The sequence below is a fragment of the Lactuca sativa genome, chromosome 6 (genome assembly GCF_002870075.4).
Source record: "Lactuca sativa cultivar Salinas chromosome 6, Lsat_Salinas_v11, whole genome shotgun sequence".
In the NCBI taxonomy this organism is placed as follows: domain Eukaryota; kingdom Viridiplantae; phylum Streptophyta; class Magnoliopsida; order Asterales; family Asteraceae; genus Lactuca; species Lactuca sativa.
In genome coordinates, this window is record NC_056628.2 from 72,113,910 (window position 1) to 72,139,834 (window position 25,925).

Below are 25,925 nucleotides of genomic sequence, written 5' to 3' on the forward strand. Positions count from 1 at the left end.
CTAATTGGGATTACGAAGATACCTTCGGTAGCTAAGGATTGTGTTGGGTTATAGATTTCCCTAGGGTAATCCTAGGATGAGATTAGTGCTGGGAGCAATAGCATTAGTGCAAGGGACTTGGTGGAGTCAAGGAAATCTTTGAGGAAAGTATGGATAGATGTGGAAGGTAGCAGGGGCCCATACTACTGAAAGAAGAGGATCTGTACTCGAATGAAAGAGGGCTGAGATAAAACCAGGGAACTTGTAGGTCATGTGTGATCCCTCAGTAGTGATGAGTATTCTGATGATTATTATGATATGTTGCAGAATGGTGATGCTATGGGGCAAACCAATTGGCGATTCAGGCGCCGGTGAGGGATCGGGCTCGGGTTCAGGAGCTGAGCAGTTCGGTGAGCAGATGAAAGAGTTTATTTCAGTAGAGGTTATGCGCAGTATTCTAGACCAGACTCTTGTGATCTTTGGTTCGGTCAAGGAGGGCGTTTTAGAGCTTATGGATGAGAAGCTGGGAGCTTTTCGTACTGAGATTATTGCCATGATGGGTGCGCGTACCCTGAAATTCCGAGAGTTCAGAGCTTGTGGAGCTCCAGATTACAATGGGGATCGGGACCTCATCCCGAGCAGCAGGTGGTTAGCCAATGTTGCCAACGCTTTCTGTACGAGCCGGTGTCCCGATGGGGACAAGGTCCGACTTGCCTCCTGTCTTCTGAAGGACAAAGCACAGGATTGGTGGGAGGAGACTGGACATGTCATTGGGGATGATGTCGCGTTGGACATGATGACATGGAGTGATTTCTCGGCCAGGTTCAAGGACGAGTTTGCACCGATGATTGAGGTGCAGGAGCTAGCGCGGGAATTTCAGGACCTCTCGAAGACGAATGAGACTGTGGCGGAGATTACCACCAAGTTTAGGGAGAGGGCGCTTCTTGTTCCGCAGTATGTCTCGGACAAGGAGATGAAGAAGGCCCGATATCATGAGATGTTGAAGGCTGACATCAGGGAGTTTGTGAGCAGGTCCAGCTGCAAGACGTTGGAGGATATGATTGCTCGAGCCAGGGAAAGGGAGATCTACCTAGAGCACCTTAGGAAGAGGAATCCGGATGAGATTCAGGTAGCTACAGGTTCAAGCAAGAGACCCAAGGGGTGAGACTCGAGATCGAGGGACTATCAGAGACGTAGCCAATGTGGGAAGTATGGCAGGACGCATGCGGGTGCGTGTAGGAGAGGTAGTGTTGGTGATTCTAGCTGCTTCAAGTGTGGACATACTAGTCAATTTAGCAGAGATTGTATAGCTACCACCACCCAGAGATTAGACCTGATATGTTTTCAGTTCAGTCAGTGGGGCCACAAGAAGGTCGAGTGTCCAAGCTTGCTTTCAGCATGACAGGTGATAGCACCTGCCCCTGCGGCTTTGAGGATCACCGACGACCGTCAAGGCCGAGCAGGGGCACTTGCAGCGGGGAGCAGGGCATTCCAGTTGATTGCATAGGAGACGCGAGCAATCCCTGATGTGACAGGTGCGTATCTTTCACTTTCCTATCAGATTTTATTTGTGAATTATTTGTTATGGTACTGCATTGATCTTAGTTAATGCACTTCAGAATTATGTTTCCTGCTTATGATTAAGTTATATGCCATCTGCATACCTTGGATGTTAGAGTAGTAGTTCGAAGATGTTTCCCTTAAGAGCAGGTTCTCAGGATGCAGTCACTGTAGCAAGTGTGAGTGGGGCTTAGGAGGTGTTCTGTTAGTCTTCAAGAGTGGTTCATATTTGGTATTGGTTAGTTTTCGAGCTCTAGCGGTGGTAAGGGTTGGTTGTCGGCAGATCGACCCTTTAGATGAAGAGAAGGATTGGGAATCCTTTCTAAGCTGGGACTTGTAGGGATCTAGTTGAATCGAAGTGGGGGAGAACTATCCCAGAGGTCAGGAGCAAAAGTAAATGCAAAATTGGAATGAGTTCACAACTTTGTTGGGTAGGAAAGCAGTCCAAGTGAATATTTGGATAAAGGAGTGCGCGAGTTGGGAGTTTGGGAAACTTCCCAACATTGATTTCCTGTATTCACGGTAGATGATAACTGGTTGGGAACCAGGTGGGAGGTTTTCTCAGTAGGATGTGAGTTAGTCAGGATGTAGGACTACGAGATCTCCATAGCATTCCCCAGCAGTTAGGCAGAGCAGGAAGAGTAGTAAGGTTGCGGGATAGCCGTAACATTTTGTTAACAGCTAGTTAGAGGAGTGTGGGCAAGGCCTCGTATCTCCTAGTTAGCGGAGTGTGGGCGAGACCCGTATCTCCTAGATAGCATGATAGAGATCAAGGAAGGAAAGTTCGTTGGGTTTTAGGATGAGGTTGGTTCTGCATAACCCTAGTTAGGTGGGACCTTTGGTACTGCTAGCAAAGTCGAGAATTCACCAATGCGAGTCGGGCCAAGGGCCTTTCGCATTCACGATAGCCTTGAACGACTTATGGAAATAGCGGATTTGTTGTTTAAAACATTAGAATTTTACTTTTTGCACCCCTTTCTTTTGGATAAATTTACACTTTTGACCCTTTGTATAAAAGAATTTCCATTTTAGTCCTTAAACCATTTTTCTTGACACTTTAGTATCAAAACTTGTTGAAAAGGTATTTTTCAGCTCAAATTTATTTGAAAAACAGTTTTAGTCCCTCAAAAGGAAGTTTTTTCCGGCTGAAACCTCTATTTTCGCAATTTTTACACTTTTGGCCCAAAATAGAAATTTTTTGCATCTTTGGTCCCTTTTAAATATGAAAAGTGTTTTTAACCCTTGAAATGGACTTGGAGCACTAATAGTCCCCTGTTTTACAGAAAAGTACAGTTTCAGCCCCTCTAATTTGACAATCTCGCAATTTGGGCTTTATTGGGCCGAAAAGTTCATTTGTGGCCCATTATGTTTAAAAATTCACATTTTAATCCTTTCAAAGGGTAAATTTCCAGGAAATACATTTTTGAAACTGTTTTGACTCATCTCATCCCTCAGAATTTGTATTTTGACATTTTGGGCCCTTTAGTTTCATATTTTTAGCATTTTGAGTCCAAAAATGGGTTTTAAGCCCAAAGATGTTCATATTAACCAACTTGGTTATTTTTCTAGAAATGATTTGTGTGAAATAACATAATTTATACTTATTTCATACAACTTAATGTAGATCTCGGTTTTAAGGTCTTTTTGACTAGATCCAACACCACAATCACATAAGAACATATATATACAAGCATAGAAATCACACAAAGCATACATATACTCATAGATCTGCACATTTGCTTGTATTCCCCCCCCCCCACAAAACTTATAAAAACCGAAAAATAGGGGGTATGAAGCTCACCTTGAGTTGTGGTTTCGATTTGAAGAAGAAAAGAGAAGAGTTTGTTGCTATTTCGGCCCTAGCAACTTTTCCTTGGAAGATCTCAAATTTAAGGGGTTCTAAGATACAAGATCATGATTTAATATGAGTTAAGAAGAGATTTTTGGATAGATCAAGGAGTCTAAATTGTGGATCCAAACATCAACTTACCTAGATGATGATTTTTGTGAAGAATCCTCCTTGCAAAGCCCTTGAATCTCGAAATTTTTGAAGAAGGAGTGAGGAGATGTTCTTCAAGACTTAGAGAGAATGGAGTGAATTTTTGTGAGTGTGTGTGTGTGTTGTGTTCGGCCGAGAGCAAGAGAGAGAGAGAAAGAAATAGATCTTGAGGTGATATGTGCATGGAAGTATGGGATAAGATGCATGGAAATCCAATATGTAAAAATGAGGTGGCTATGAAAGTCAACTCTCTCTTTTTTACATGGGCTTGGGCCGAAAATTAGAGAGGGAGAGAAAAGAATTTGGGCCTTGCATGCTTAAGCCTTCTTCATGTTTATGTTAAGTGGTGCTTGGTCCAAATAACCATAATTATGATTTTTATGACCGATTAGGGCTACATTAGGTTAAATATGGCCCAAAATGGTTCATATAATTGATTTATTTCATTCTAGGCCCAATATGGACCAAAATATTGAATTAAATGGAAATGGGTCCAATTAGAGCCCATTTAAGAGTTCTAAACCCAAGATGGTCAAATTGGAAGCTTATTGGTCCATTGGGCCCAATAAGGAAGTCCTAGTCCAAAATGGACCTAAACAAGAACTTTTAGGGTTTCCAATTGCCTGATGACCATTTGTAATGCTTGTATGGTGTATTTGATTGCAAATTTTGATGTCATAAAGTAAGCATCATACATGCTCTTAAGTTTTTGATTCAAAATTTTACTTATGTGTTGTAGTTACAAGGCACAAAATTTCTAGTTGTGACATCGGGGATTGTCAGATAGCAGCCAGAGAGGTATCAGTAGGACTTCAACAGTGCAAGGTGAGTTTCCTGATTGTGTGCATAGGTCTAAGGCCACAATGCCGACCCATTGTGTTTGTGTATAGTAGTAAGACCCGAGGGTTAGCCCTGGGCACTGTATGTTATGTATTCCGGATCACGATCCGATGTCGGGCGAGGCCTGAGGAATGTTAGTATGCTAGAGGTCTTTGTAATTCTTACATTTCTCGGGACGATAGGTCCTAGACCAAGGTCCGATGTCGAGGAAAGCCCGAAGTATGTTTATATGGTAGTATGTTCAGGACTAGGGTCTGATGCCGGGGCAAGCCCGGGGAAGACTTGTAAGTGTATGTTAGATTATACTTGTTGTCTTTGTGATACTTGTATGTTCCTGGTAGGGAGGTGAGTGTGGGAGAGGTCCCATATCTCATCACTAGCTGAGTATGGATGGGGTTCCATATCTCAATATTAGCACAGTAGGGGCGAGGCTCGAGAGTAGTGAGTGTGGGCGGGGGTCCGTATTTCACTGACGACAGGAGTGTGGACGGGGTTCCATAGCTCATCAGTGGTAGACCAGGGACGGGGCCCAAGTTAGGTGAGGCAGTAGAACAACAATATAGTAGCGTATGTTTCTTTATGTGCTAGTATGTTATATGTTTGTATGTGTATAGCGGTCGAGGCCCAGAGACAGGCGGGGCCTAAGAGAGACAGATTTGTATGCCGAGCGGGGCTCGATGCCCGATGGAGCGTAAGAGAGACAGATCTGTATACCGAGCGGGGGTCGATGTCAGGCAGGGCCCGATACTGGAGCAAGTCCGATGCAGGGCAAGTCCCGATGCAGCGGGCGGGGCCCAGTATGTAGTTATTGATGGGTTTTAGGTAAAACAAATAAATTAGAAAACAATTCCTAAGTTCACATGCAACCTACTTTGGATCTATGTTTTAACTATTGAACATATAACTTTGAATTGCAAAATAAGAACCCTAGAGGAGAGAGGCTATTTTTGAAAATAAAAAACTAGGGTTTAGGAGTTACATACCTTTCAATTGTTATAGCAAACAATTGACAATCCTCTTGATCTTGATCTTGATCTTCTTGGAAGCTTAGCACCAAAAATGTAATGCCTCTAATGGAATCACACCCAAGAACTAGCAAGAATGAAACTTGAAGGAGAGAGAGAGGGTAGGGTATGCAAAAAGTCGGCCTAGGGTTTCTTCCAAGGTAGGAGTGACCGATTTTGGGAGCTGGAAGGCTCCTTATACAGCTGAGGGATCTAGGGTTTAGGGAAAACCCTAATGCTCCTTTGCTTAGGGCCTAAGCAAACCCAAGGGCCTTATCCAAGCCCCCTTGGACGAAATCCTTAGGGTTTCCCCTATAGATTTCGTCCACCTCCTTCCAAGGAGGTTCTGAAGCCTTCCACTCAACTATCTGATAATTGTAAACTAGTTCCTACACTTTATAATTAATACTTTTAACCCCAAAATTAATTCTGATTAATTTCTAGCTAACTATTAATTAAACATAACGATTTCTAATTAATATATTAATCTTTTAACATATTAATAAAGTCATTTATATTAATTTATTAATCTTATAATAAATCAATATCTCTCCTTTCATAATTTCCTTGTCCGGTTGCTAGGTTTGAGGGCAACCCAAAAGGACTGTGCTGCTGTCAATTCAAGTACATACCAATTATAGTTATGGGCTTAGACACCTAAGCCAACAGTCTCCCACTTGGATAAGTCTGTAACTATAATTGCTAATATGACTTCTAAATTTGACCAGCAAATTGTAGCTTCCAAAAGCTGCTGCCGAACTCTGACCCAGTCAGTTACGTGTCCTAAGATAAGTGATCTCATGACCCTTCGTTCTACTAGATATCTCTAGACATAAGACATGGAATACAGTCAATATCTTTGTCTTGAATCTATGTTTCCCGATTTCTGATTTGTGATGATATAGGACTTCTAATTGAACACATCAATTTAGTCCTGGCTGGGCCCAACACAAAAGTCAACACCAAATCATCGAGGGGCCCACATATATCGCTTTTCCCGTTAGGGCAAAAGGAACGAATAAACATTGACTCATATGTTTGTATCTTTTACTCATCAAACCATACATGATAATACGTTTTATAACACCAAGTTACTGATGGGTTTTCGTATCACCAATGCATAGCCGACTTGCAAATTACAACTCATATATCTCTGTTTCAAGATCATAGATATTATCGTCTCAGTATTACTCGTGATGAATTCCATGAAGTAATACTCTGAGCGTGGGTTTATCCAATACTCAAATCTCACTCTCTGAGTACTCATGAACATTGCAGCAATTCTTATTGCTATGTCTATCCTTAGACAATCTGCAATCCAATTCATAACAGTCTTAATTCACTACTTACTTCCAAAAGTATGAGCGACTTTGGAGTTTGAACAATCATATTATTCAGGAAGTAAAACATGCAAAACATGAAACACAATAATAAACAATTGACAAAAGGCAGTAAACAAACTCATAAATAATACTTTATTATTTAATCACCAAAAGTCAACTACATTTACTTTGTAACAAGTTTCTGGACTAGACTAATCTAACCACTAAAACTAATATCATCTTTCATCCCTATGCTTCGAGCATGCTGAATATGCTTAGCCCTACTCAGACCCTTTGTGAGGGGGTATGCTGTGTTATCTTCAGATGACACCCTCTTTACAACAAGATGGCCTTCTTCTACTCTATGTCTGATGAAATGGTACTTTCTGTCGATATGCATGGTCTTACCATGGTCTCTGGGTTCCTTAGTTAAGGCAACCGCTCCCTCATTATCGCAGAACAGTTCCATAGGCTCCTGGATGGTTGGAACAACTCCGAGATCCCCGATGAAGTTCCTCAACCAAGCTGATTCTTTAGACGCTTCACTCGCTGCTATGTACTCTGATTCACAAGTAGAATTAGCCACTGTATCTTGCTTGGAACTCTTCCAAGTAACCGCTCCTCCATTCAGTAGAAATAACCAGCCAGATTGACAAAGGAAGTTATCTCTATCTGTTTGAAAGCTGGCATCACTGTAACCATCTACTCTCAAAATATCATTGCCACCAAGTACAAGGACCTAGTCCTTCATTCTTCGCAAATACTTGAGTATATTCTTTACTGCTATCCAATGAGCTCTACCTGGGTTTCCCTGATAGCGACTGACCATGCTCAAAGCAAAGGCCACATCAGGGCGAGTACATGTCATAGCGTACATGATCGATCCGACAGCGGAAGCATTAGGTACACGACTCATGTTAGCTATTTCCTCATCTGTACTAGGGCATTGAGTCTTACTCAATTTTGTGTTGCTCTGGATAGATAGCTCTCCCTTCTTGGAATTTTCTATACTAAACCTCTTTAGTACCTTATCCAAGTATGTGCTCTGACTAATTCCAATTAGTCTCTTCTTTTTATCTCTCAATATCCTGATCCCAAGAATATAGGCGGCTTCTCCTAGGTCTTTCATGGAAAAACACTTTCCAAGCCAAGACTTAACTTTGTTCAAGGTTGGAATGTCGTTATCAATGAGTAATATGTCATCGACATATAACACCAGAAAAGTTACTATACTCCCACTAGCCTTGATATACACACAAAACTCATCTTCACTTCTAGAGAAACCAAACTCTTTGACTTTCTCATGGAAGCAAAGATTCCTGCTGCGAGATGCTTGTTTCAACCCATAAATGGATTTCTCAAGCTTACACACTCTATTGGGAAACTTTGCATCTACAAAACCCTCTGGCTGATTCATGTAAACATCCTCAGCCAACTTCCAGTTAAGGAAAGCAGTCTTGACATCCATCTGCCAGATTTCATAGTCATGAAAGGCAGCTATGGCGAGCAATATCCTGATAGATTTAATCTTGGCTACTGGCGATAAAATTTCATCATAGTCAACCCCTGGGGTTTGTGTGAAACCTTTCGCAACCAGTCTAGCCTTGAATGTGTGTACATTCCCATCCATATCTGTCTTCTTCTTGAAGATCCATTTGCAACCAACTGTCTTACGACCTGGTGCATTATCAACCAAATTCCAAACTTGGTTGTCATGCATGGATTTTATCTCGCTGTCCATTGCCTCTTTCCACTTAGAAGCCTCTGGGCCTGCCATTGCTTCCTTATAAGAGACAGGTTCATCTAAATTCACCAGTGTCCTATCACTGATGAATGTGTCACCGTCTGAAGTAATATGAAAACCATACAACTCAGGTGGCACGCTCACCCTAGTGGATCTTTGAAGAGGTAATGATTTATCAGTTGGTTCAATAGGAACTGTTTCCTCTGGTTGAGTGCTTGTGTCATCTAAGGTTCCTTCATTAGTTGACTCTTGAATCTATTCAAGGTCAATGGTACTCCCACTGTCCTCTTTGAATATAACCTATCTTTCTAGAAAGACTCATCTTCGAGCTACAAACACCACGTTCTCACTAGGTCTGTAGAACAAATATCCAAAAGATTGCTTTGGGTAACCAAGGAAAACACATTTCTCACTTCTTGCTGCTAGCTTGTCGTGAGTCTCTCGTCTTACGAAAGCTTCACAACCCCAAACTTTAATATGTGCTAACGAGGGAACTTTCGCTGTCCACATTTTGTGAGCTGTTTTGGCAACCTTCTTTGTTGGGACAAGATTTAGGATGTGGGCGGCTGTTTCTAAGGCATAGCCCCAGAAATGAATTGGAAGTGGAGCACGACTCATCATAGAATGAATCATGTCTAACAAGGTTCGATTACACCTCTCGGCCACACCATTTAACTGTGGTGTCCTAGGAGGAGTCAATTGTGAGACTATCCCACATTCCTTTAGATAGTCGTTGAACTCAATGCTAAGATACTCTCCGCCTCTATCGGATCTAAGTATCTTTATTTTTCTGCCTAATTGATTTTCGACCTCATGTTTAAACTCTTTGAACTTTTCAAAGGTTTCTGACTTATGTTTGATTAAGTATACATAACCATATATACTATAATCATCAGTGAAAGTTACATAAAATCGATTAGCATCTCTTGTGGTTGATCTGAAGGGTCCACAAACATCTGTATGTATGAGGTCTAACAAACCTTTACCTCTTTCACAAGACCCTGTGAATGGTGATTTTGTCATCTTTCCCAAAAGACAAGATTCACACAGATCATCTGATTTTAGGTCAAATGATTCCAACACTCCATCCTTTTGGAGCTGGACTATGCGTTTCTTGTTAATGTGTCCAAGATGACAATGCCACAAGCATGCCTTGTCTACACTATTAGACAAGTCAATATTAAACACATTATTTCCTAAGCTATCAACACAAGTCATTGTTTCATACACACCATCACAAGGTAAAGCTTCAAACATGAAAACACCATTCTTATAAACAGAAATTAAACCATTCAAATCATTAAAAAAATATTTAAAACCTTGTCTGAACAATGCATGAAATGAAATAATGTTTCTCGTAATCTCAGACGAATAGCAACAATTCAATAAATCTAATCTAACATCATTACTAAGCAAAAGTTGATAAACTTCGATCTTGGTTACTGGTGAAGACTTCTTGTTTCCCATGATCAAGTTTATCCTTCCTTGCTCTATCTCCTCACTTTCCTTTAGCCCCTGCAAATCAGAACAGATGTGAAAACCACATCCTGTATCAAGGACCCATGAACGAGAAGATAATGAGTTATTAGAAGAAATAGTGTAAATACCTACTGAACACGGCTTCACTTTGCCATCTTTGATATCCTGCATATATTGTGGGCAGGTTCTCTTCTAATGCCCCTTTTGATTGCAATAAAAGCAAACAGCTTCCTTTGGATCAGAGACATGGGGAATGGAAGCATTGGGCTTAGCTTTTGGGCCTCCGCTAGATGACTCGACTTGGACTTTTGCCTTCCAGTTTTGCTTTGGAGGACCTTTCCTCTTTTTCCCCTTTCCCTGTCCAATAGCTAGAATAGGAGCACTTGCAGGAGTGGAGGCTATACTTTTACCCTTCATCCCTTCTTCAACAGTCTGCAACAAGTTGTGCAATTGGGCCAACGTCTGCTCAGTGTTGTTCAAATGGTAAGTTAACATAAACTGACCATAACAATCAGGCAACGAGTTCAAGACCATGTCAATGGCCAATTCCTCATCAAAATGAATGTTGAGCTTGACCAAACGCTCTATGTAGCGTTGCATTCTTTGCACGTGAGATACAACTAACTCCCCCTCTTTCATCTTGCAAGCCATGAGTGACTTGACTACTTCAAACTTTTCTTGATGAGCTCGCTTATGGTACTTTTCCATAAGTTCCTTGTTCATCTCAAAAGTCCAGTAGTCCTCATAGTACCTTTGCAGTTCTGGGGACATGGTTGCGACCATGATGCATGCCACCTTGGTAGCATCATCATAGTGCTTCTTGTAGGCAGCGTACTCTTCGGGAGTGGCTTTGGACTCATCAAGTTCTTTGAGCTCCTTTTCAAGGACATACTCCTTGTCCTCGAATCTAAGCTCCATCTTGATGTTACGCATCCAATCGTTATAGTTAGAGCCATCCATAACGACTTTGGAGCAAATGTTGAGTAAAGAGAAGTTGTGGCTGGAGGATGATGAAGCAGAAGTGTTTCCAGGAGTAGACATCTGAAAAGAAAGATAGTTTTAGTTAGATTTCAAAGCACCTCAATATAATAACCCAAAGATATCATATCAAGGTTAGGACCCAACTATGACGATTTACAACTTAGAAATGGGATGTCGAGATACAAGTTCAAATCTCATAAAGGTAGGTGAATGACGATTCACCAATTCCACCATTAGACAAAATAAACGAAGTGAAATTCCTAATTCTTTTGAGATACATTAAAACTATTTAATGGCATGTTTTAATCTTAGATTATGCTATACTATTTATGACTGGGATACCGAGGATCACAAACTAGATGTGAATAACCATGCAAATGTGCTTGGTAACCTTATTGTCTTTATCATTAACTATTGATGTGCCGGTAAACCACACACGCTCCATCAAAATGAAAATTATAAGATACCCATTAATACTCTTTATTAGTGCCTATTAGTGTGCCGGTAATCCACACACGCTCCACCAACGACCAATAAAGCATAATGTGTAATTTCATGGATTAGCATACTGTTCACATTTTTTTTCTAAAGTAACTAGAGTTGGGATTTTTTGAAAAATAATGTTCTAGTACTTTCTTTAATAACATTATACTTTTAATGAGATGTAGTTGTATCAAATCCGTTCTGCTAACGACCCACCACTAATCAAGGAAACGGTGGGTGAGAGTGGACACCCATTAAACTACCATTTTATAGGCAGTTTCCTTATACCCCCTTATAGACTAGCTTCGTGAATGAGGCATACTAGCGATTTGACTGACCATATTCTTATACATATATAATATTTAACTTTTAATTATAATATATATATATATATATATATATACACACACACACACACACATATATATATATATATATATATATATATATATATATATATATATATATATATATATATATATATATAAGATGTGTTTTAAACTTTTTAAGACTTTGAGGTTTATATAAATTTCGAAAAATTAAACTATTAATTTAAATTTAAATAAACCAAATAACTAGATTTAATATTTATCTATTAATTAACTTTTAATTAATTAATTAAATCTTGTAAGGATTATCTAATTAAATTAAACAATTAATTTAATCCTAATCCATATCCCTTCTAGATTTCGAAAATATGGGGATAGGATAATTTCCTTATTTTTCTCAATTATCCAATAAGGCAACTATTATCCACAACAAAGAAACCCTAAAAGGGGGAGCATATTTCGAAATTTCAAGGGGAGGAGGCTAGGGTTTTCAAAACCCTAACCCTAATTTCGATTAGGGTTCATGGAGGCTAGGGTTTTCGAAAACCCTTAGAACCAAAATCCTAAAATCGAAAATTTTGGCCTTTTAGGGTTTAATAGCTATAAACCCTAATTTGCAATTCAACTATTATAGCGATTCAATTTAAAAGAAATAATGGCTCTAATACCACTGATGAGTTTTAGGTAAAAAAAATAAACTAGAAAACAATTACTAAGTTCACATGCAACCTACTTTGGCTTTATGTTTTAACTATTGAACATATAACTTTGAATTGCAAAATAAGAACCCTAGAGGAGAGAGGCTATTTTTGAAAATAACAAACTAGGGTTTAGGAGTTACATACCTTTCAATTGTTATAGCAAACAATCGATAATCCTCTTGATCTTGATCTTGATCTTCTTGGAAGCTTAGCACCACAAATGTAATGCCTCTAATGGAATCACACCCAAGAACTAGCAAGAAGGAAACTTGAAGGAGAGAGAGGGTAAGGTATGCAAAAAGTCGGCCTAGGGTTTCTTCCAAGGTAGGAGTGACCGATTTTGGGAGCTGGAAGGCTCCTTATACAGCTGAGGGATCTAGGGTTTAGGGAAAACCCTAATGCTCCTTTGCTTAGGGCCTAAGCAAACCCAAGGGCCTTATCCAAGCCCCCTTGGACGAAATCCTTAGGGTTTCCCCTATAGATTTCGTCCACCTCCTTCCAAGGAGGTTCTGAAGCCTTCCACTCAACTATCTGATAATTGTAAACTAGTTCCTACACTTTATAATTAATACTTTTAACCCCAAAATTAATTCTGATTAATTTCTAGCTAACTATTAATTAAACATAACGATTTCTAATTAATATATTAATCTTTTAACATATTAATAAAGTCATTTATATTAATTTATTAATCTTATAATAAATCAATATCTCTCCTTTCATAATTTCCTTGTCCGGTTGCTAGGTTTGAGGGCAACCCAAAAGGACTGTGCTGCTGTCAATTCAAGTACATACCAATTATAGTTATGGGCTTAGACACCTAAGCCAACAGTCTCCCACTTGGATAAGTCTGTAACTATAATTGCTAATATGACTTCTAAATTTGACCAGCAAATTGTAGCTTCCAAAAGCTGCTGCCGAACTCTGACCCAGTCAGTTACGTGTCCTAAGATAAGTGATCTCATGACCCTTCGTTCTACTAGATATCTCTAGACATAAGACATGGAATACAGTCAATATCTTTGTCTTGAATCTATGTTTCCCGATTTCTGATTTGTGATGATATAGGACTTCTAATTGAACACATCAATTTAGTCCTGGCTGGGCCCAACACAAAAGTCAACACCAAATCATCGAGGGGCCCACATATATCGCTTTTCCCGTTAGGGCAAAAGGAACGAATAAACATTGACTCATATGTTTGTATCTTTTACTCATCAAACCATACATGATAATACGTTTTATAACACCAAGTTACTGATGGGTTTTCGTATCACCAATGCATAGCCGACTTGCAAATTACAACTCATATATCTCTGTTTCAAGATCATAGATATTATCGTCTCAGTATTACTCGTGATGAATTCCATGAAGTAATACTCTGAGCGTGGGTTTATCCAATACTCAAATCTCACTCTCTGAGTACTCATGAACATTGCAGCAATTCTTATTGCTATGTCTATCCTTAGACAATCTGCAATCCAATTCATAACAGTCTTAATTCACTACTTACTTCCAAAAGTATGAGCGACTTTGGAGTTTGAACAATCATATTATTCAGGAAGTAAAACATGCAAAACATGAAACACAATAATAAACAATTGACAAAAGGCAGTAAACAAACTCATAAATAATACTTTATTATTTAATCACCAAAAGTCAACTACATTTACTTTGTAACAAGTTTCTGGACTAGACTAATCTAACCACTAAAACTAATATCATCTTTCATCCCTATGCTTCGAGCATGCTGAATATGCTTAGCCCTACTCAGACCCTTTGTGAGGGGGTATGCTGTGTTATCTTCAGATGACACCCTCTTTACAACAAGATGGCCTTCTTCTACTCTATGTCTGATGAAATGGTACTTTCTGTCGATATGCATGGTCTTACCATGGTCTCTGGGTTCCTTAGTTAAGGCAACCGCTCCCTCATTATCGCAGAACAGTTCCATAGGCTCCTGGATGGTTGGAACAACTCCGAGATCCCCGATGAAGTTCCTCAACCAAGCTGATTCTTTAGACGCTTCACTCGCTGCTATGTACTCTGATTCACAAGTAGAATTAGCCACTGTATCTTGCTTGGAACTCTTCCAAGTAACCGCTCCTCCATTCAGTAGAAATAACCAGCCAGATTGACAAAGGAAGTTATCTCTATCTGTTTGAAAGCTGGCATCACTGTAACCATCTACTCTCAAAATATCATTGCCACCAAGTACAAGGACCTAGTCCTTCATTCTTCGCAAATACTTGAGTATATTCTTTACTGCTATCCAATGAGCTCTACCTGGGTTTCCCTGATAGCGACTGACCATGCTCAAAGCAAAGGCCACATCAGGGCGAGTACATGTCATAGCGTACATGATCGATCCGACAGCGGAAGCATTAGGTACACGACTCATGTTAGCTATTTCCTCATCTGTACTAGGGCATTGAGTCTTACTCAATTTTGTGTTGCTCTGGATAGATAGCTCTCCCTTCTTGGAATTTTCTATACTAAACCTCTTTAGTACCTTATCCAAGTATGTGCTCTGACTAATTCCAATTAGTCTCTTCTTTTTATCTCTCAATATCCTGATCCCAAGAATATAGGCGGCTTCTCCTAGGTCTTTCATGGAAAAACACTTTCCAAGCCAAGACTTAACTTTGTTCAAGGTTGGAATGTCGTTATCAATGAGTAATATGTCATCGACATATAACACCAGAAAAGTTACTATACTCCCACTAGCCTTGATATACACACAAAACTCATCTTCACTTCTAGAGAAACCAAACTCTTTGACTTTCTCATGGAAGCAAAGATTCCTGCTGCGAGATGCTTGTTTCAACCCATAAATGGATTTCTCAAGCTTACACACTCTATTGGGAAACTTTGCATCTACAAAACCCTCTGGCTGATTCATGTAAACATCCTCAGCCAACTTCCAGTTAAGGAAAGCAGTCTTGACATCCATCTGCCAGATTTCATAGTCATGAAAGGCAGCTATGGCGAGCAATATCCTGATAGATTTAATCTTGGCTACTGGCGATAAAATTTCATCATAGTCAACCCCTGGGGTTTGTGTGAAACCTTTCGCAACCAGTCTAGCCTTGAATGTGTGTACATTCCCATCCATATCTGTCTTCTTCTTGAAGATCCATTTGCAACCAACTGTCTTACGACCTGGTGCATTATCAACCAAATTCCAAACTTGGTTGTCATGCATGGATTTTATCTCGCTGTCCATTGCCTCTTTCCACTTAGAAGCCTCTGGGCCTGCCATTGCTTCCTTATAAGAGACAGGTTCATCTAAATTCACCAGTGTCCTATCACTGATGAATGTGTCACCGTCTGAAGTAATATGAAAACCATACAACTCAGGTGGCACGCTCACCCTAGTGGATCTTTGAAGAGGTAATGATTTATCAGTTGGTTCAATAGGAACTGTTTCCTCTGGTTGAGTGCTTGTGTCATCTAAGGTTCCTTCATTAGTTGACTCTTGAATCTATTCAAGGTCAATGGTACTCCCACTGTCCTCTTTGAATATAACCTATCTTTCTAGAAAGACTCATCTTCGAGCTACAAACACCACGTTCTCACTAGGTCTGTAGAACAAATATCCAAAAGATTGCTTTGGGTAACCAAGGAAAACACATTTCTCACTTCTTGCTGCTAGCTTGTCGTGAGTCTCTCGTCTTACGAAAGCTTCACAACCCCAAACTTTAATATGTGCTAACGAGGGAACTTTCGCTGTCCACATTTTGTGAGCTGTTTTGGCAACCTTCTTTGTTGGGACAAGATTTAGGATGTGGGCGGCTGTTTCTAAGGCATAGCCCCAGAAATGAATTGGAAGTGGAGCACGACTCATCATAGAATGAATCATGTCTAACAAGGTTCGATTACACCTCTCGGCCACACCATTTAACTGTGGTGTCCTAGGAGGAGTCAATTGTGAGACTATCCCACATTCCTTTAGATAGTCGTTGAACTCAATGCTAAGATACTCTCCGCCTCTATCGGATCTAAGTATCTTTATTTTTCTGCCTAATTGATTTTCGACCTCATGTTTAAACTCTTTGAACTTTTCAAAGGTTTCTGACTTATGTTTGATTAAGTATACATAACCATATATACTATAATCATCAGTGAAAGTTACATAAAATCGATTAGCATCTCTTGTGGTTGATCTGAAGGGTCCACAAACATCTGTATGTATGAGGTCTAACAAACCTTTACCTCTTTCACAAGACCCTGTGAATGGTGATTTTGTCATCTTTCCCAAAAGACAAGATTCACACAGATCATCTGATTTTAGGTCAAATGATTCCAACACTCCATCCTTTTGGAGCTGGACTATGCGTTTCTTGTTAATGTGTCCAAGATGACAATGCCACAAGCATGCCTTGTCTACACTATTAGACAAGTCAATATTAAACACATTATTTCCTAAGCTATCAACACAAGTCATTGTTTCATACACACCATCACAAGGTAAAGATTCAAACATGAAAACACCATTCTTATAAACAGAAATTAAACCATTCAAATCATTAAAAAAATATTTAAAACCTTGTCTGAACAATGCATGAAATGAAATAATGTTTCTCGTAATCTCAGACGAATAGCAACAATTCAATAAATCTAATCTAACATCATTACTAAGCAAAAGTTGATAAACTTCGATCTTGGTTACTGGTGAAGACTTCTTGTTTCCCATGATCAAGTTTATCCTTCCTTGCTCTATCTCCTCACTTTCCTTTAGCCCCTGCAAATCAGAACAGATGTGAAAACCACATCCTGTATCAAGGACCCATGAACGAGAAGATAATGAGTTATTAGAAGAAATAGTGTAAATACCTACTGAACACGGCTTCACTTTGCCATCTTTGATATCCTGCATATATTGTGGGCAGGTTCTCTTCTAATGCCCCTTTTGATTGCAATAAAAGCAAACAGCTTCCTTTGGATCAGAGACATGGGGAATGGAAGCATTGGGCTTAGCTTTTGGGCCTCCGCTAGATGACTCGACTTGGACTTTTGCCTTCCAGTTTTGCTTTGGAGGACCTTTCCTCTTTTTCCCCTTTCCCTGTCCAATAGCTAGAATAGGAGCACTTGCAGGAGTGGAGGCTATACTTTTACCCTTCATCCCTTCTTCAACAGTCTGCAACAAGTTGTGCAATTGGGCCAACGTCTGCTCAGTGTTGTTCAAATGGTAAGTTAACATAAACTGACCATAACAATCAGGCAACGAGTTCAAGACCATGTCAATGGCCAATTCCTCATCAAAATGAATGTTGAGCTTGACCAAACGCTCTATGTAGCGTTGCATTCTTTGCACGTGAGATACAACTAACTCCCCCTCTTTCATCTTGCAAGCCATGAGTGACTTGACTACTTCAAACTTTTCTTGATGAGCTCGCTTATGGTACTTTTCCATAAGTTCCTTGTTCATCTCAAAAGTCCAGTAGTCCTCATAGTACCTTTGCAGTTCTGGGGACATGGTTGCGACCATGATGCATGCCACCTTGGTAGCATCATCATAGTGCTTCTTGTAGGCAGCGTACTCTTCGGGAGTGGCTTTGGACTCATCAAGTTCTTTGAGCTCCTTTTCAAGGACATACTCCTTGTCCTCGAATCTAAGCTCCATCTTGATGTTACGCATCCAATCGTTATAGTTAGAGCCATCCATAACGACTTTGGAGCAAATGTTGAGTAAAGAGAAGTTGTGGCTGGAGGATGATGAAGCAGAAGTGTTTCCAGGAGTAGACATCTGAAAAGAAAGATAGTTTTAGTTAGATTTCAAAGCACCTCAATATAATAACCCAAAGATATCATATCAAGGTTAGGACCCAACTATGACGATTTACAACTTAGAAATGGGATGTCGAGATACAAGTTCAAATCTCATAAAGGTAGGTGAATGACGATTCACCAATTCCACCATTAGACAAAATAAACGAAGTGAAATTCCTAATTCTTTTGAGATACATTAAAACTATTTAATGGCATGTTTTAATCTTAGATTATGCTATACTATTTATGACTGGGATACCGAGGATCACAAACTAGATGTGAATAACCATGCAAATGTGCTTGGTAACCTTATTGTCTTTATCATTAACTATTGATGTGCCGGTAAACCACACACGCTCCATCAAAATGAAAATTATAAGATACCCATTAATACTCTTTATTAGTGCCTATTAGTGTGCCGGTAATCCACACACGCTCCACCAACGACCAATAAAGCATAATGTGTAATTTCATGGATTAGCATACTGTTCACATTTTTTTTCTAAAGTAACTAGAGTTGGGATTTTTTGAAAAATAATGTTCTAGTACTTTCTTTAATAACATTATACTTTTAATGAGATGTAGTTGTATCAAATCCGTTCTGCTAACGACCCACCACTAATCAAGGAAACGGTGGGTGAGAGTGGACACCCATTAAACTACCATTTTATAGGCAGTTTCCTTATACCCCCTTATAGACTAGCTTCGTGAATGAGGCATACTAGCGATTTGACTGACCATATTCTTATACATATATAATATTTAACTTTTAATTATAATATATATATATATATATATATACACACACACACACACACATATATATATATATATATATATATATATATATATATATATATATATATATATATATATATATATATATATATATATATATATAAGATGTGTTTTAAACTTTTTAAGACTTTGAGGTTTATATAAATTTCGAAAAATTAAACTATTAATTTAAATTTAAATAAACCAAATAACTAGATTTAATATTTATCTATTAATTAACTTTTAATTAATTAATTAAATCTTGTAAGGATTATCTAATTAAATTAAACAATTAATTTAATCCTAATCCATATCCCTTCTAGATTTCGAAAATATGGGGATAGGATAATTTCCTTATTTTTCTCAATTATCCAATAAGGCAACTATTATCCACAACAAAGAAACCCTAAAAGGGGGAGCATATTTCGAAATTTCAAGGGGAGGAGGCTAGGGTTTTCAAAACCCTAACCCTAATTTCGATTAGGGTTCATGGAGGCTAGGGTTTTCGAAAACCCTTAGAACCAAAATCCTAAAATCGAAAATTTTGGCCTTTTAGGGTTTAATAGCTATAAACCCTAATTTGCAATTCAACTATTATAGCGATTCAATTTAAAAGAAATAATGGCTCTAATACCACTGATGAGTTTTAGGTAAAAAAAATAAACTAGAAAACAATTACTAAGTTCACATGCAACCTACTTTGGCTTTATGTTTTAACTATTGAACATATAACTTTGAATTGCAAAATAAGAACCCTAGAGGAGAGAGGCTATTTTTGAAAATAACAAACTAGGGTTTAGGAGTTACATACCTTTCAATTGTTATAGCAAACAATCGATAATCCTCTTGATCTTGATCTTGATCTTCTTGGAAGCTTAGCACCACAAATGTAATGCCTCTAATGGAATCACACCCAAGAACTAGCAAGAAGGAAACTTGAAGGAGAGAGAGGGTAAGGTATGCAAAAAGTCGGCCTAGGGTTTCTTCCAAGGTAGGAGTGACCGATTTTGGGAGCTGGAAGGCTCCTTATACAGCTGAGGGATCTAGGGTTTAGGGAAAACCCTAATGCTCCTTTGCTTAGGGCCTAAGCAAACCCAAGGGCCTTATCCAAGCCCCCTTGGACGAAATCCTTAGGGTTTCCCCTATAGATTTCGTCCACCTCCTTCCAAGGAGGTTCTGAAGCCTTCCACTCAACTATCTGATAATTGTAAACTAGTTCCTACACTTTATAATTAATACTTTTAACCCCAAAATTAATTCTGATTAATTTCTGGCTAACTATTAATTAAACATAACGATTTCTAATTAATATATTAATCTTTTAACATATTAATAAATTCATTTATATTAATTTATTAATCTTATAATAAATCAATATCTCTCCTTTCATAATTTCCTTGTCCGGTTGCTAGGTTTGAGGGCAACCCAAAAGGACTGTGCTGCTATCAATTCAAATACATACCAATTATACTTATGGGCTTAGACACCTAATCCAACAGTTATGTGTATGGTATGTAGTAGGTTGGGGAACTCACTAAGCTTCATGCTTACGGTTTTCAGTTTTAGTTTCAGGTACTTCCGGTAGCGAAGGGAAGAGCCTGGGTTGACTGCATCACACACACTAAGAAGATTTAGCCTGTGATGTTTACTTTGATAAAATGAACATGTTTTGAAATGATGCTCTGATTTGATATAACGACTTATGTTTATGATTGATAATTATGGCTTGATGAATAATTTGAAAATGAAATGTTTGGTCTGGATTTTTGGGATGTTACAGACATGGCCGAGGATGACGGGAGGGTTTTAAGATTGGCGATGGGGAAAAAAGATGAAGAATCGTTATCTGGCTAATACCATATATAGAGGGATAATTAAATCAAAATGAATTTTATTGACAAAAACATCACCAATATATAATTACAGGAAAACTAGTATAAAAGGAATACAATAATTACAGAATAATTTCCTAATATAAAGGTTTGACTATATATGAATAAATATACACAATTAGTACTGAAAATTACCCTATGTGGAGAAGTTCTATGATTAGAGGCCTTAAGTCCTATAATAAACTTGGGCTAGTTGATGGTTCTGTAAAAGAACAATTGACGATGTAACTAAATTACAAAAATGGAAATGTGCAAATGTTGTTGTTTGTTCTATGATCCTTGGGTCAATCTCTGAGTCTATATATTTTGGTCATACATGTTTTGAAATTGCTGAAGAAGTTTGGAATGATTTATTTGAAACCTATAATAAAGCTTACGATTTCGTTATCTTTAATGTCCATCAAAGCATAAACTCTCTCACTCAAAATGGATCCCCAGTTTTTGAGTATTAAAATAAATTAGATACACTTTGGAAAAATTTGATGAGTTGCATCTGTCTGTGAGGAGGCTGCATTTAAACTCAATGATCATTCCAAACTAATGAAGCTTATGCATTTTTTGACTGATCGTGATGATTATTAAAGTCAAGTTAAAAGTTATCTCTTTAATGGAACCATCAGCTTTCAATGATAGAAGTGATTTTAAACCTGGAAGTGATTTCAATAATCAAAATAATCAAAGTAAATCTTTTGCTGGAAGTACTTAGGGTAACTCTTCTAGAACCATTGGAGGATATAACAAGTTGTTTACATTTCGATTTTCTTGTATGTGAAAATGGTTCTATAAAAGTTATGAGAAAATCATAACATGATATTTCCTTCACAGCTTCCTTCGCCCGTAATTTGGAGCCTAGTGAAGTTTATCTAAAGATAATACCATGAAGCTAAAACAGCTATATGAAGGTCCTCCCACAACTTTCTTGACAAATTATGCTCATCATTTTAGAATTCCTTCAAATACCATATATTTATGGTTGTTTTTTTACCAACATATATGTAATCTTATAATAATGAAATTTAGTTTTATTTTATATTAGATATCAAATATGTAGTTCAGTTTGAGATAATAGGGTAAAATAGCAAATTATTCTCATCCATCTAGTCATCTAAACTTTAATACTTCTAAAAAGAAACAATTTTTGTTCATTTATAGAGCAAACATCATTTTATCCGTATATTATTTTAAGAGTAATTGTAAATATATGTGGAGCCCATATAAATTCTCAAAAAGAGCCCTTATGGAGAGAAGGGGGAATTCTAACATATATAGTCACTTATATTACCGTGTCGCACCGATGTGGAATACAATAACACTCCCCCTCATATTCGGTGGCTCAATGAGGATATACAGAGATGTGCTGCTGAGTCATAGGGGTGTGGGATGCTGGCTGTGATACCATGTAAATATATATTTAGCCCATATAAACTCTCCAAAACAGATCTTGTGGAGAGAAGGGCACTCCAACATATATAGCCACAAGCCACTTATATTACAGTATCGCATTGATGTGAGATACCCTAACAGTAATGATGCCTAAACGATCAAATTTGATTGTTAGTTAAAACCAACAAAAACAGATGCCCAAACGATCAGATTTAATTGCTAATTAAAACCAACAAAATTAGAAAGAATGAAAATATAACTCTAAATGGATTCTTAATTGATAATCAAAATACTATCCATCAAAAAAAGAAAACGAAATACTAGTAAGGATAAGTAGATAAGCTTCATTCATTAACACTAGGAGATCGGATCTGATTAGGATAAAATTTCTATTGAATTATCTAAATTAAATTAAAAAAAATAAAGTTTTTAGAAGAAATTCCAAAAAAAGACAATTTTAGGGCTCTTAACCAATGAAGATTCCATTTTACATATCATTTGCAGTTTTAATCCAATTCCGAGATATCATATCACTTTGACAGATTTGTTGCTAATGTCATCTACACTCTACACAGATGGGCCACCAATTGGACGTCATTCAATTGAATTGAATTGAATCTTTTGTCTTGGTCTTCACTCTTCAGAATCGAAGCTATATAAAAATTATGAATCCTTATAATAAGGCAGTTCTACACAGATTTGAGGCCATTCATACAATCCAAAAATCACCAAGATTTGCATTTACAATATGAATCCTTGTCTTTTTATAGTTTTCTTACTTCTTGTGCTACTACTTGAGACTACAGCTGCCACCAACCAATTGGTTGCAGTGGGAAGAGGAGGAGGAGGAGATGGTAATGGTGTTATGAAAAAGTGTTTGGATAACGAGAGACATGCTCTTCTTGTTTTCAAAGCTCCCCTCCAAGATCCCTTTGGTTGTCTCTATACGTGGAGAGCTGAAGAAGATGACTGCTGTAAGTGGAAAGGAGTCACGTGCAACAACAAAACAGGTCATGTCACAAAGCTTGATATGAGCTCATCATGTGTGAGATTAGCCATTCATTGGCTAACTTAAGCTACTTGAATTATCTAGATCTTTCTTCCAAATATTTTTCATGGAACCATTTCCTCGATCATTGGTTCGTTGAGTCGATTAAGGTACTTTGACCTTGGTTTCAATAATCTTAATGGGACCATTCCCATGTCCATTGGTTCCTTGACCAAATTAAGGTACTTTGACATTTCCTATAACTCTTTTTATGGAACCATTCCTCAAGAGTTTGGAAACCTCACCAACTTGCAACACCTTCATCTTGTTTCTGTTGGAAGATGTAGAGTTGAAAAGGTAGAGTGGTTGTCTCATCTATCTTATTTGAAGGAACTTCTTATGGATGGGATTTCACTAGCCAAACAAAATCAATGGGTAGATGTTATTCTGAGTCTCCATAAACTATCCTATTTAAGTTTACAAGGATGTGAGCTGTCACATGTGATGTATCCATATTCTTCATTTATCAACTCTTCTTCATCTATTCATACCCTTAATTTTAGTTACAACAACCTCACCTCATCCATGTACCGTTGGTTGCTCCCATCAACCAACAATAAGCTTCGTGTTCTTGTTCTCTCCAACAACATGTTAGATGGGATACCCAAATATCTTGGTAACCTCTGTGGTTTGACAACTTTAATTCTAAATAACAACTCTATAGTGGTCGAATTGCGTGTTTTTTTGAACAACTTGTCTGGATGCGCATTGCTTTCATTAAAAACGTTGGATGTTTCTCATAACCAATTTACAAGGCCATTGTCTAATGAGATGCAGATACTAACAAATCTAGCCTATCTTAATATGAGCTCTTGCAATCTAGGGCCTCGCTTTCCAACATGGATTCAAACACTCAAAAATCTTACCTATCTTGATATTTCCAATAATAGAATTTCAGACACCATTCCTTTGGATTTTTGGGACATGTGGCCTTATCGATTAAGCTATATGAATCTCTCTTCCAACAACATCAGCGGGAAAACACCAGATTAATTCAATGGAGGAATCTCCTTTTTATGCGAAATTGTCGATGGGTTATTAGAATTTCTTGACCTCTCAGGTAACTTCCTAAGCGGAAGACTTTCAAACTGTTTGTGGAATTTTAAACAACTAGTAGTTCTCAATCTAGAAGACAACAATCTATCTGGAAGACTTCCTCCCTCCATTGCATCTTTGATAAAATTAGAGGTATTGTATTTGTACAAGAACAACTTCTCTGGAGATTTGCCTTTGTCTCTAAAGAATTGCACGAGTTTAAGTTTTTTGAATTTGGGGGCTAACAAGTTTTCTGGTAATGTGCCTGTTTAGATTGGGGAAAACTTATCGAGGTTGTATGTTCTTATCCTAAGATCAAACAACTTCTCTGGAACCATTCCTTTGCAATTATGTCGATTACCAAATCCTCAAATTCTAGACTTGTCCATAAACAATCTCCATGGATCCATCCCCTCATGTTTGAATAATCTTACAAGCATGGTTCGAGGAGGATACCCTCAAAATGTGCATTACATTTTGACAACTGATTATACAGGAAATGCTATTCTAAACCAGTATATTGACCATGCGATCGTCAAGTGGCAAGGAGATGAACGTGAATTCTTCAGAAATCTGAGATTGTTGAAGAGCATTGACCTGTCAAGCAACAATCTAACAGGTCAAATCCCATATCAGATTACAAATCTTTATGCATTGATTTCACTAAACTTATCGAAGAACTCTCTAATTGGAGAGATTCCACACAATATTGGTCAGATAAAACAGCTTTTAACTCTGGATTTATCTAGAAACAATTTATCAGGACAGATACCATCAAGCCTGTCTAAAATGAGTTTATTGAACGACCTAGACATGTCATTTAATAACCTGTCAGGGAGAATCCCAACAAGCATCCAGCTCCAGTCCTTTCCACCTTCAAGATACGATGGAAACGCAGGACTATGCGGACCCCCCCTTTCCAGAAAATGTCCTGGAGATGAAGATTCAGAAGCAACATCAATCAATGGTAAAAGCGAGGATGATGGAGAAGACATAGATGAAGTTTGGGGATGGTTCTATATTGGTGGGGGAACTGGTTTTGTCACTGGATTTTGGATAGCATGTGGCGCTTTACTTCTCAATCATCGAGGGAGACGTGCTTTTTTTCACTTTTATGATAGCTTCAAAGATTGGGTTTATGTGAAGATTGTGGTGTTCATTGCAAATTTGCAAAGGGTTAGACATACATAGTTTCTCATCTAAATTTTCTTTTTGACTTATTTTCTAGCATGTATCTTAATTATCTTGAACAGACCTATTACTGTTCTTATTTAGGGCTAGCTGTATGGTAATGTAATTTGGCAGGGGTTTTTAAGTCCCCAATATCAATAAAATTGCCACCAACACCATTGGTGGCCATTTCTCGCCTTGTGTGAAATAAGACATTCTGAAAAGTTTATACTTTTGCAGCATATAAACATAAGATGAAAATGTAGTTATTGTTGTATGTTTTGATGGACTATGTTTCTTCGACAATTCTCAATGTAGATTATTTGTAGATTGTTACTTAAGAGATGATACAATCATTTATACTCTATATTACAATGAGTATATTTGTAACTTCAAACTCACCTGGTAGTGCCCGTAGAAGATCGAT

General features: G+C 38.0%; 1 protein-coding gene across 1 annotated transcript; it reads left to right on the top strand.

Annotated features, from left to right (window-relative positions):
- Positions 1-307: 307 nt before the first annotated feature.
- On the top strand, positions 308-25,519 carry LOC111890189 (receptor-like protein EIX2). Its single transcript, XM_023886343.3, has 4 exons — positions 308-653; positions 23,016-23,219; positions 24,354-24,481; positions 24,602-25,519. The coding sequence occupies exons 1-4, from the start codon at positions 308-310 to the stop codon at positions 25,517-25,519; spliced, it is 1,596 nt and encodes a 531-aa protein (XP_023742111.3).
- The last annotated feature ends 406 nt before the right edge of the window (positions 25,520-25,925 follow it).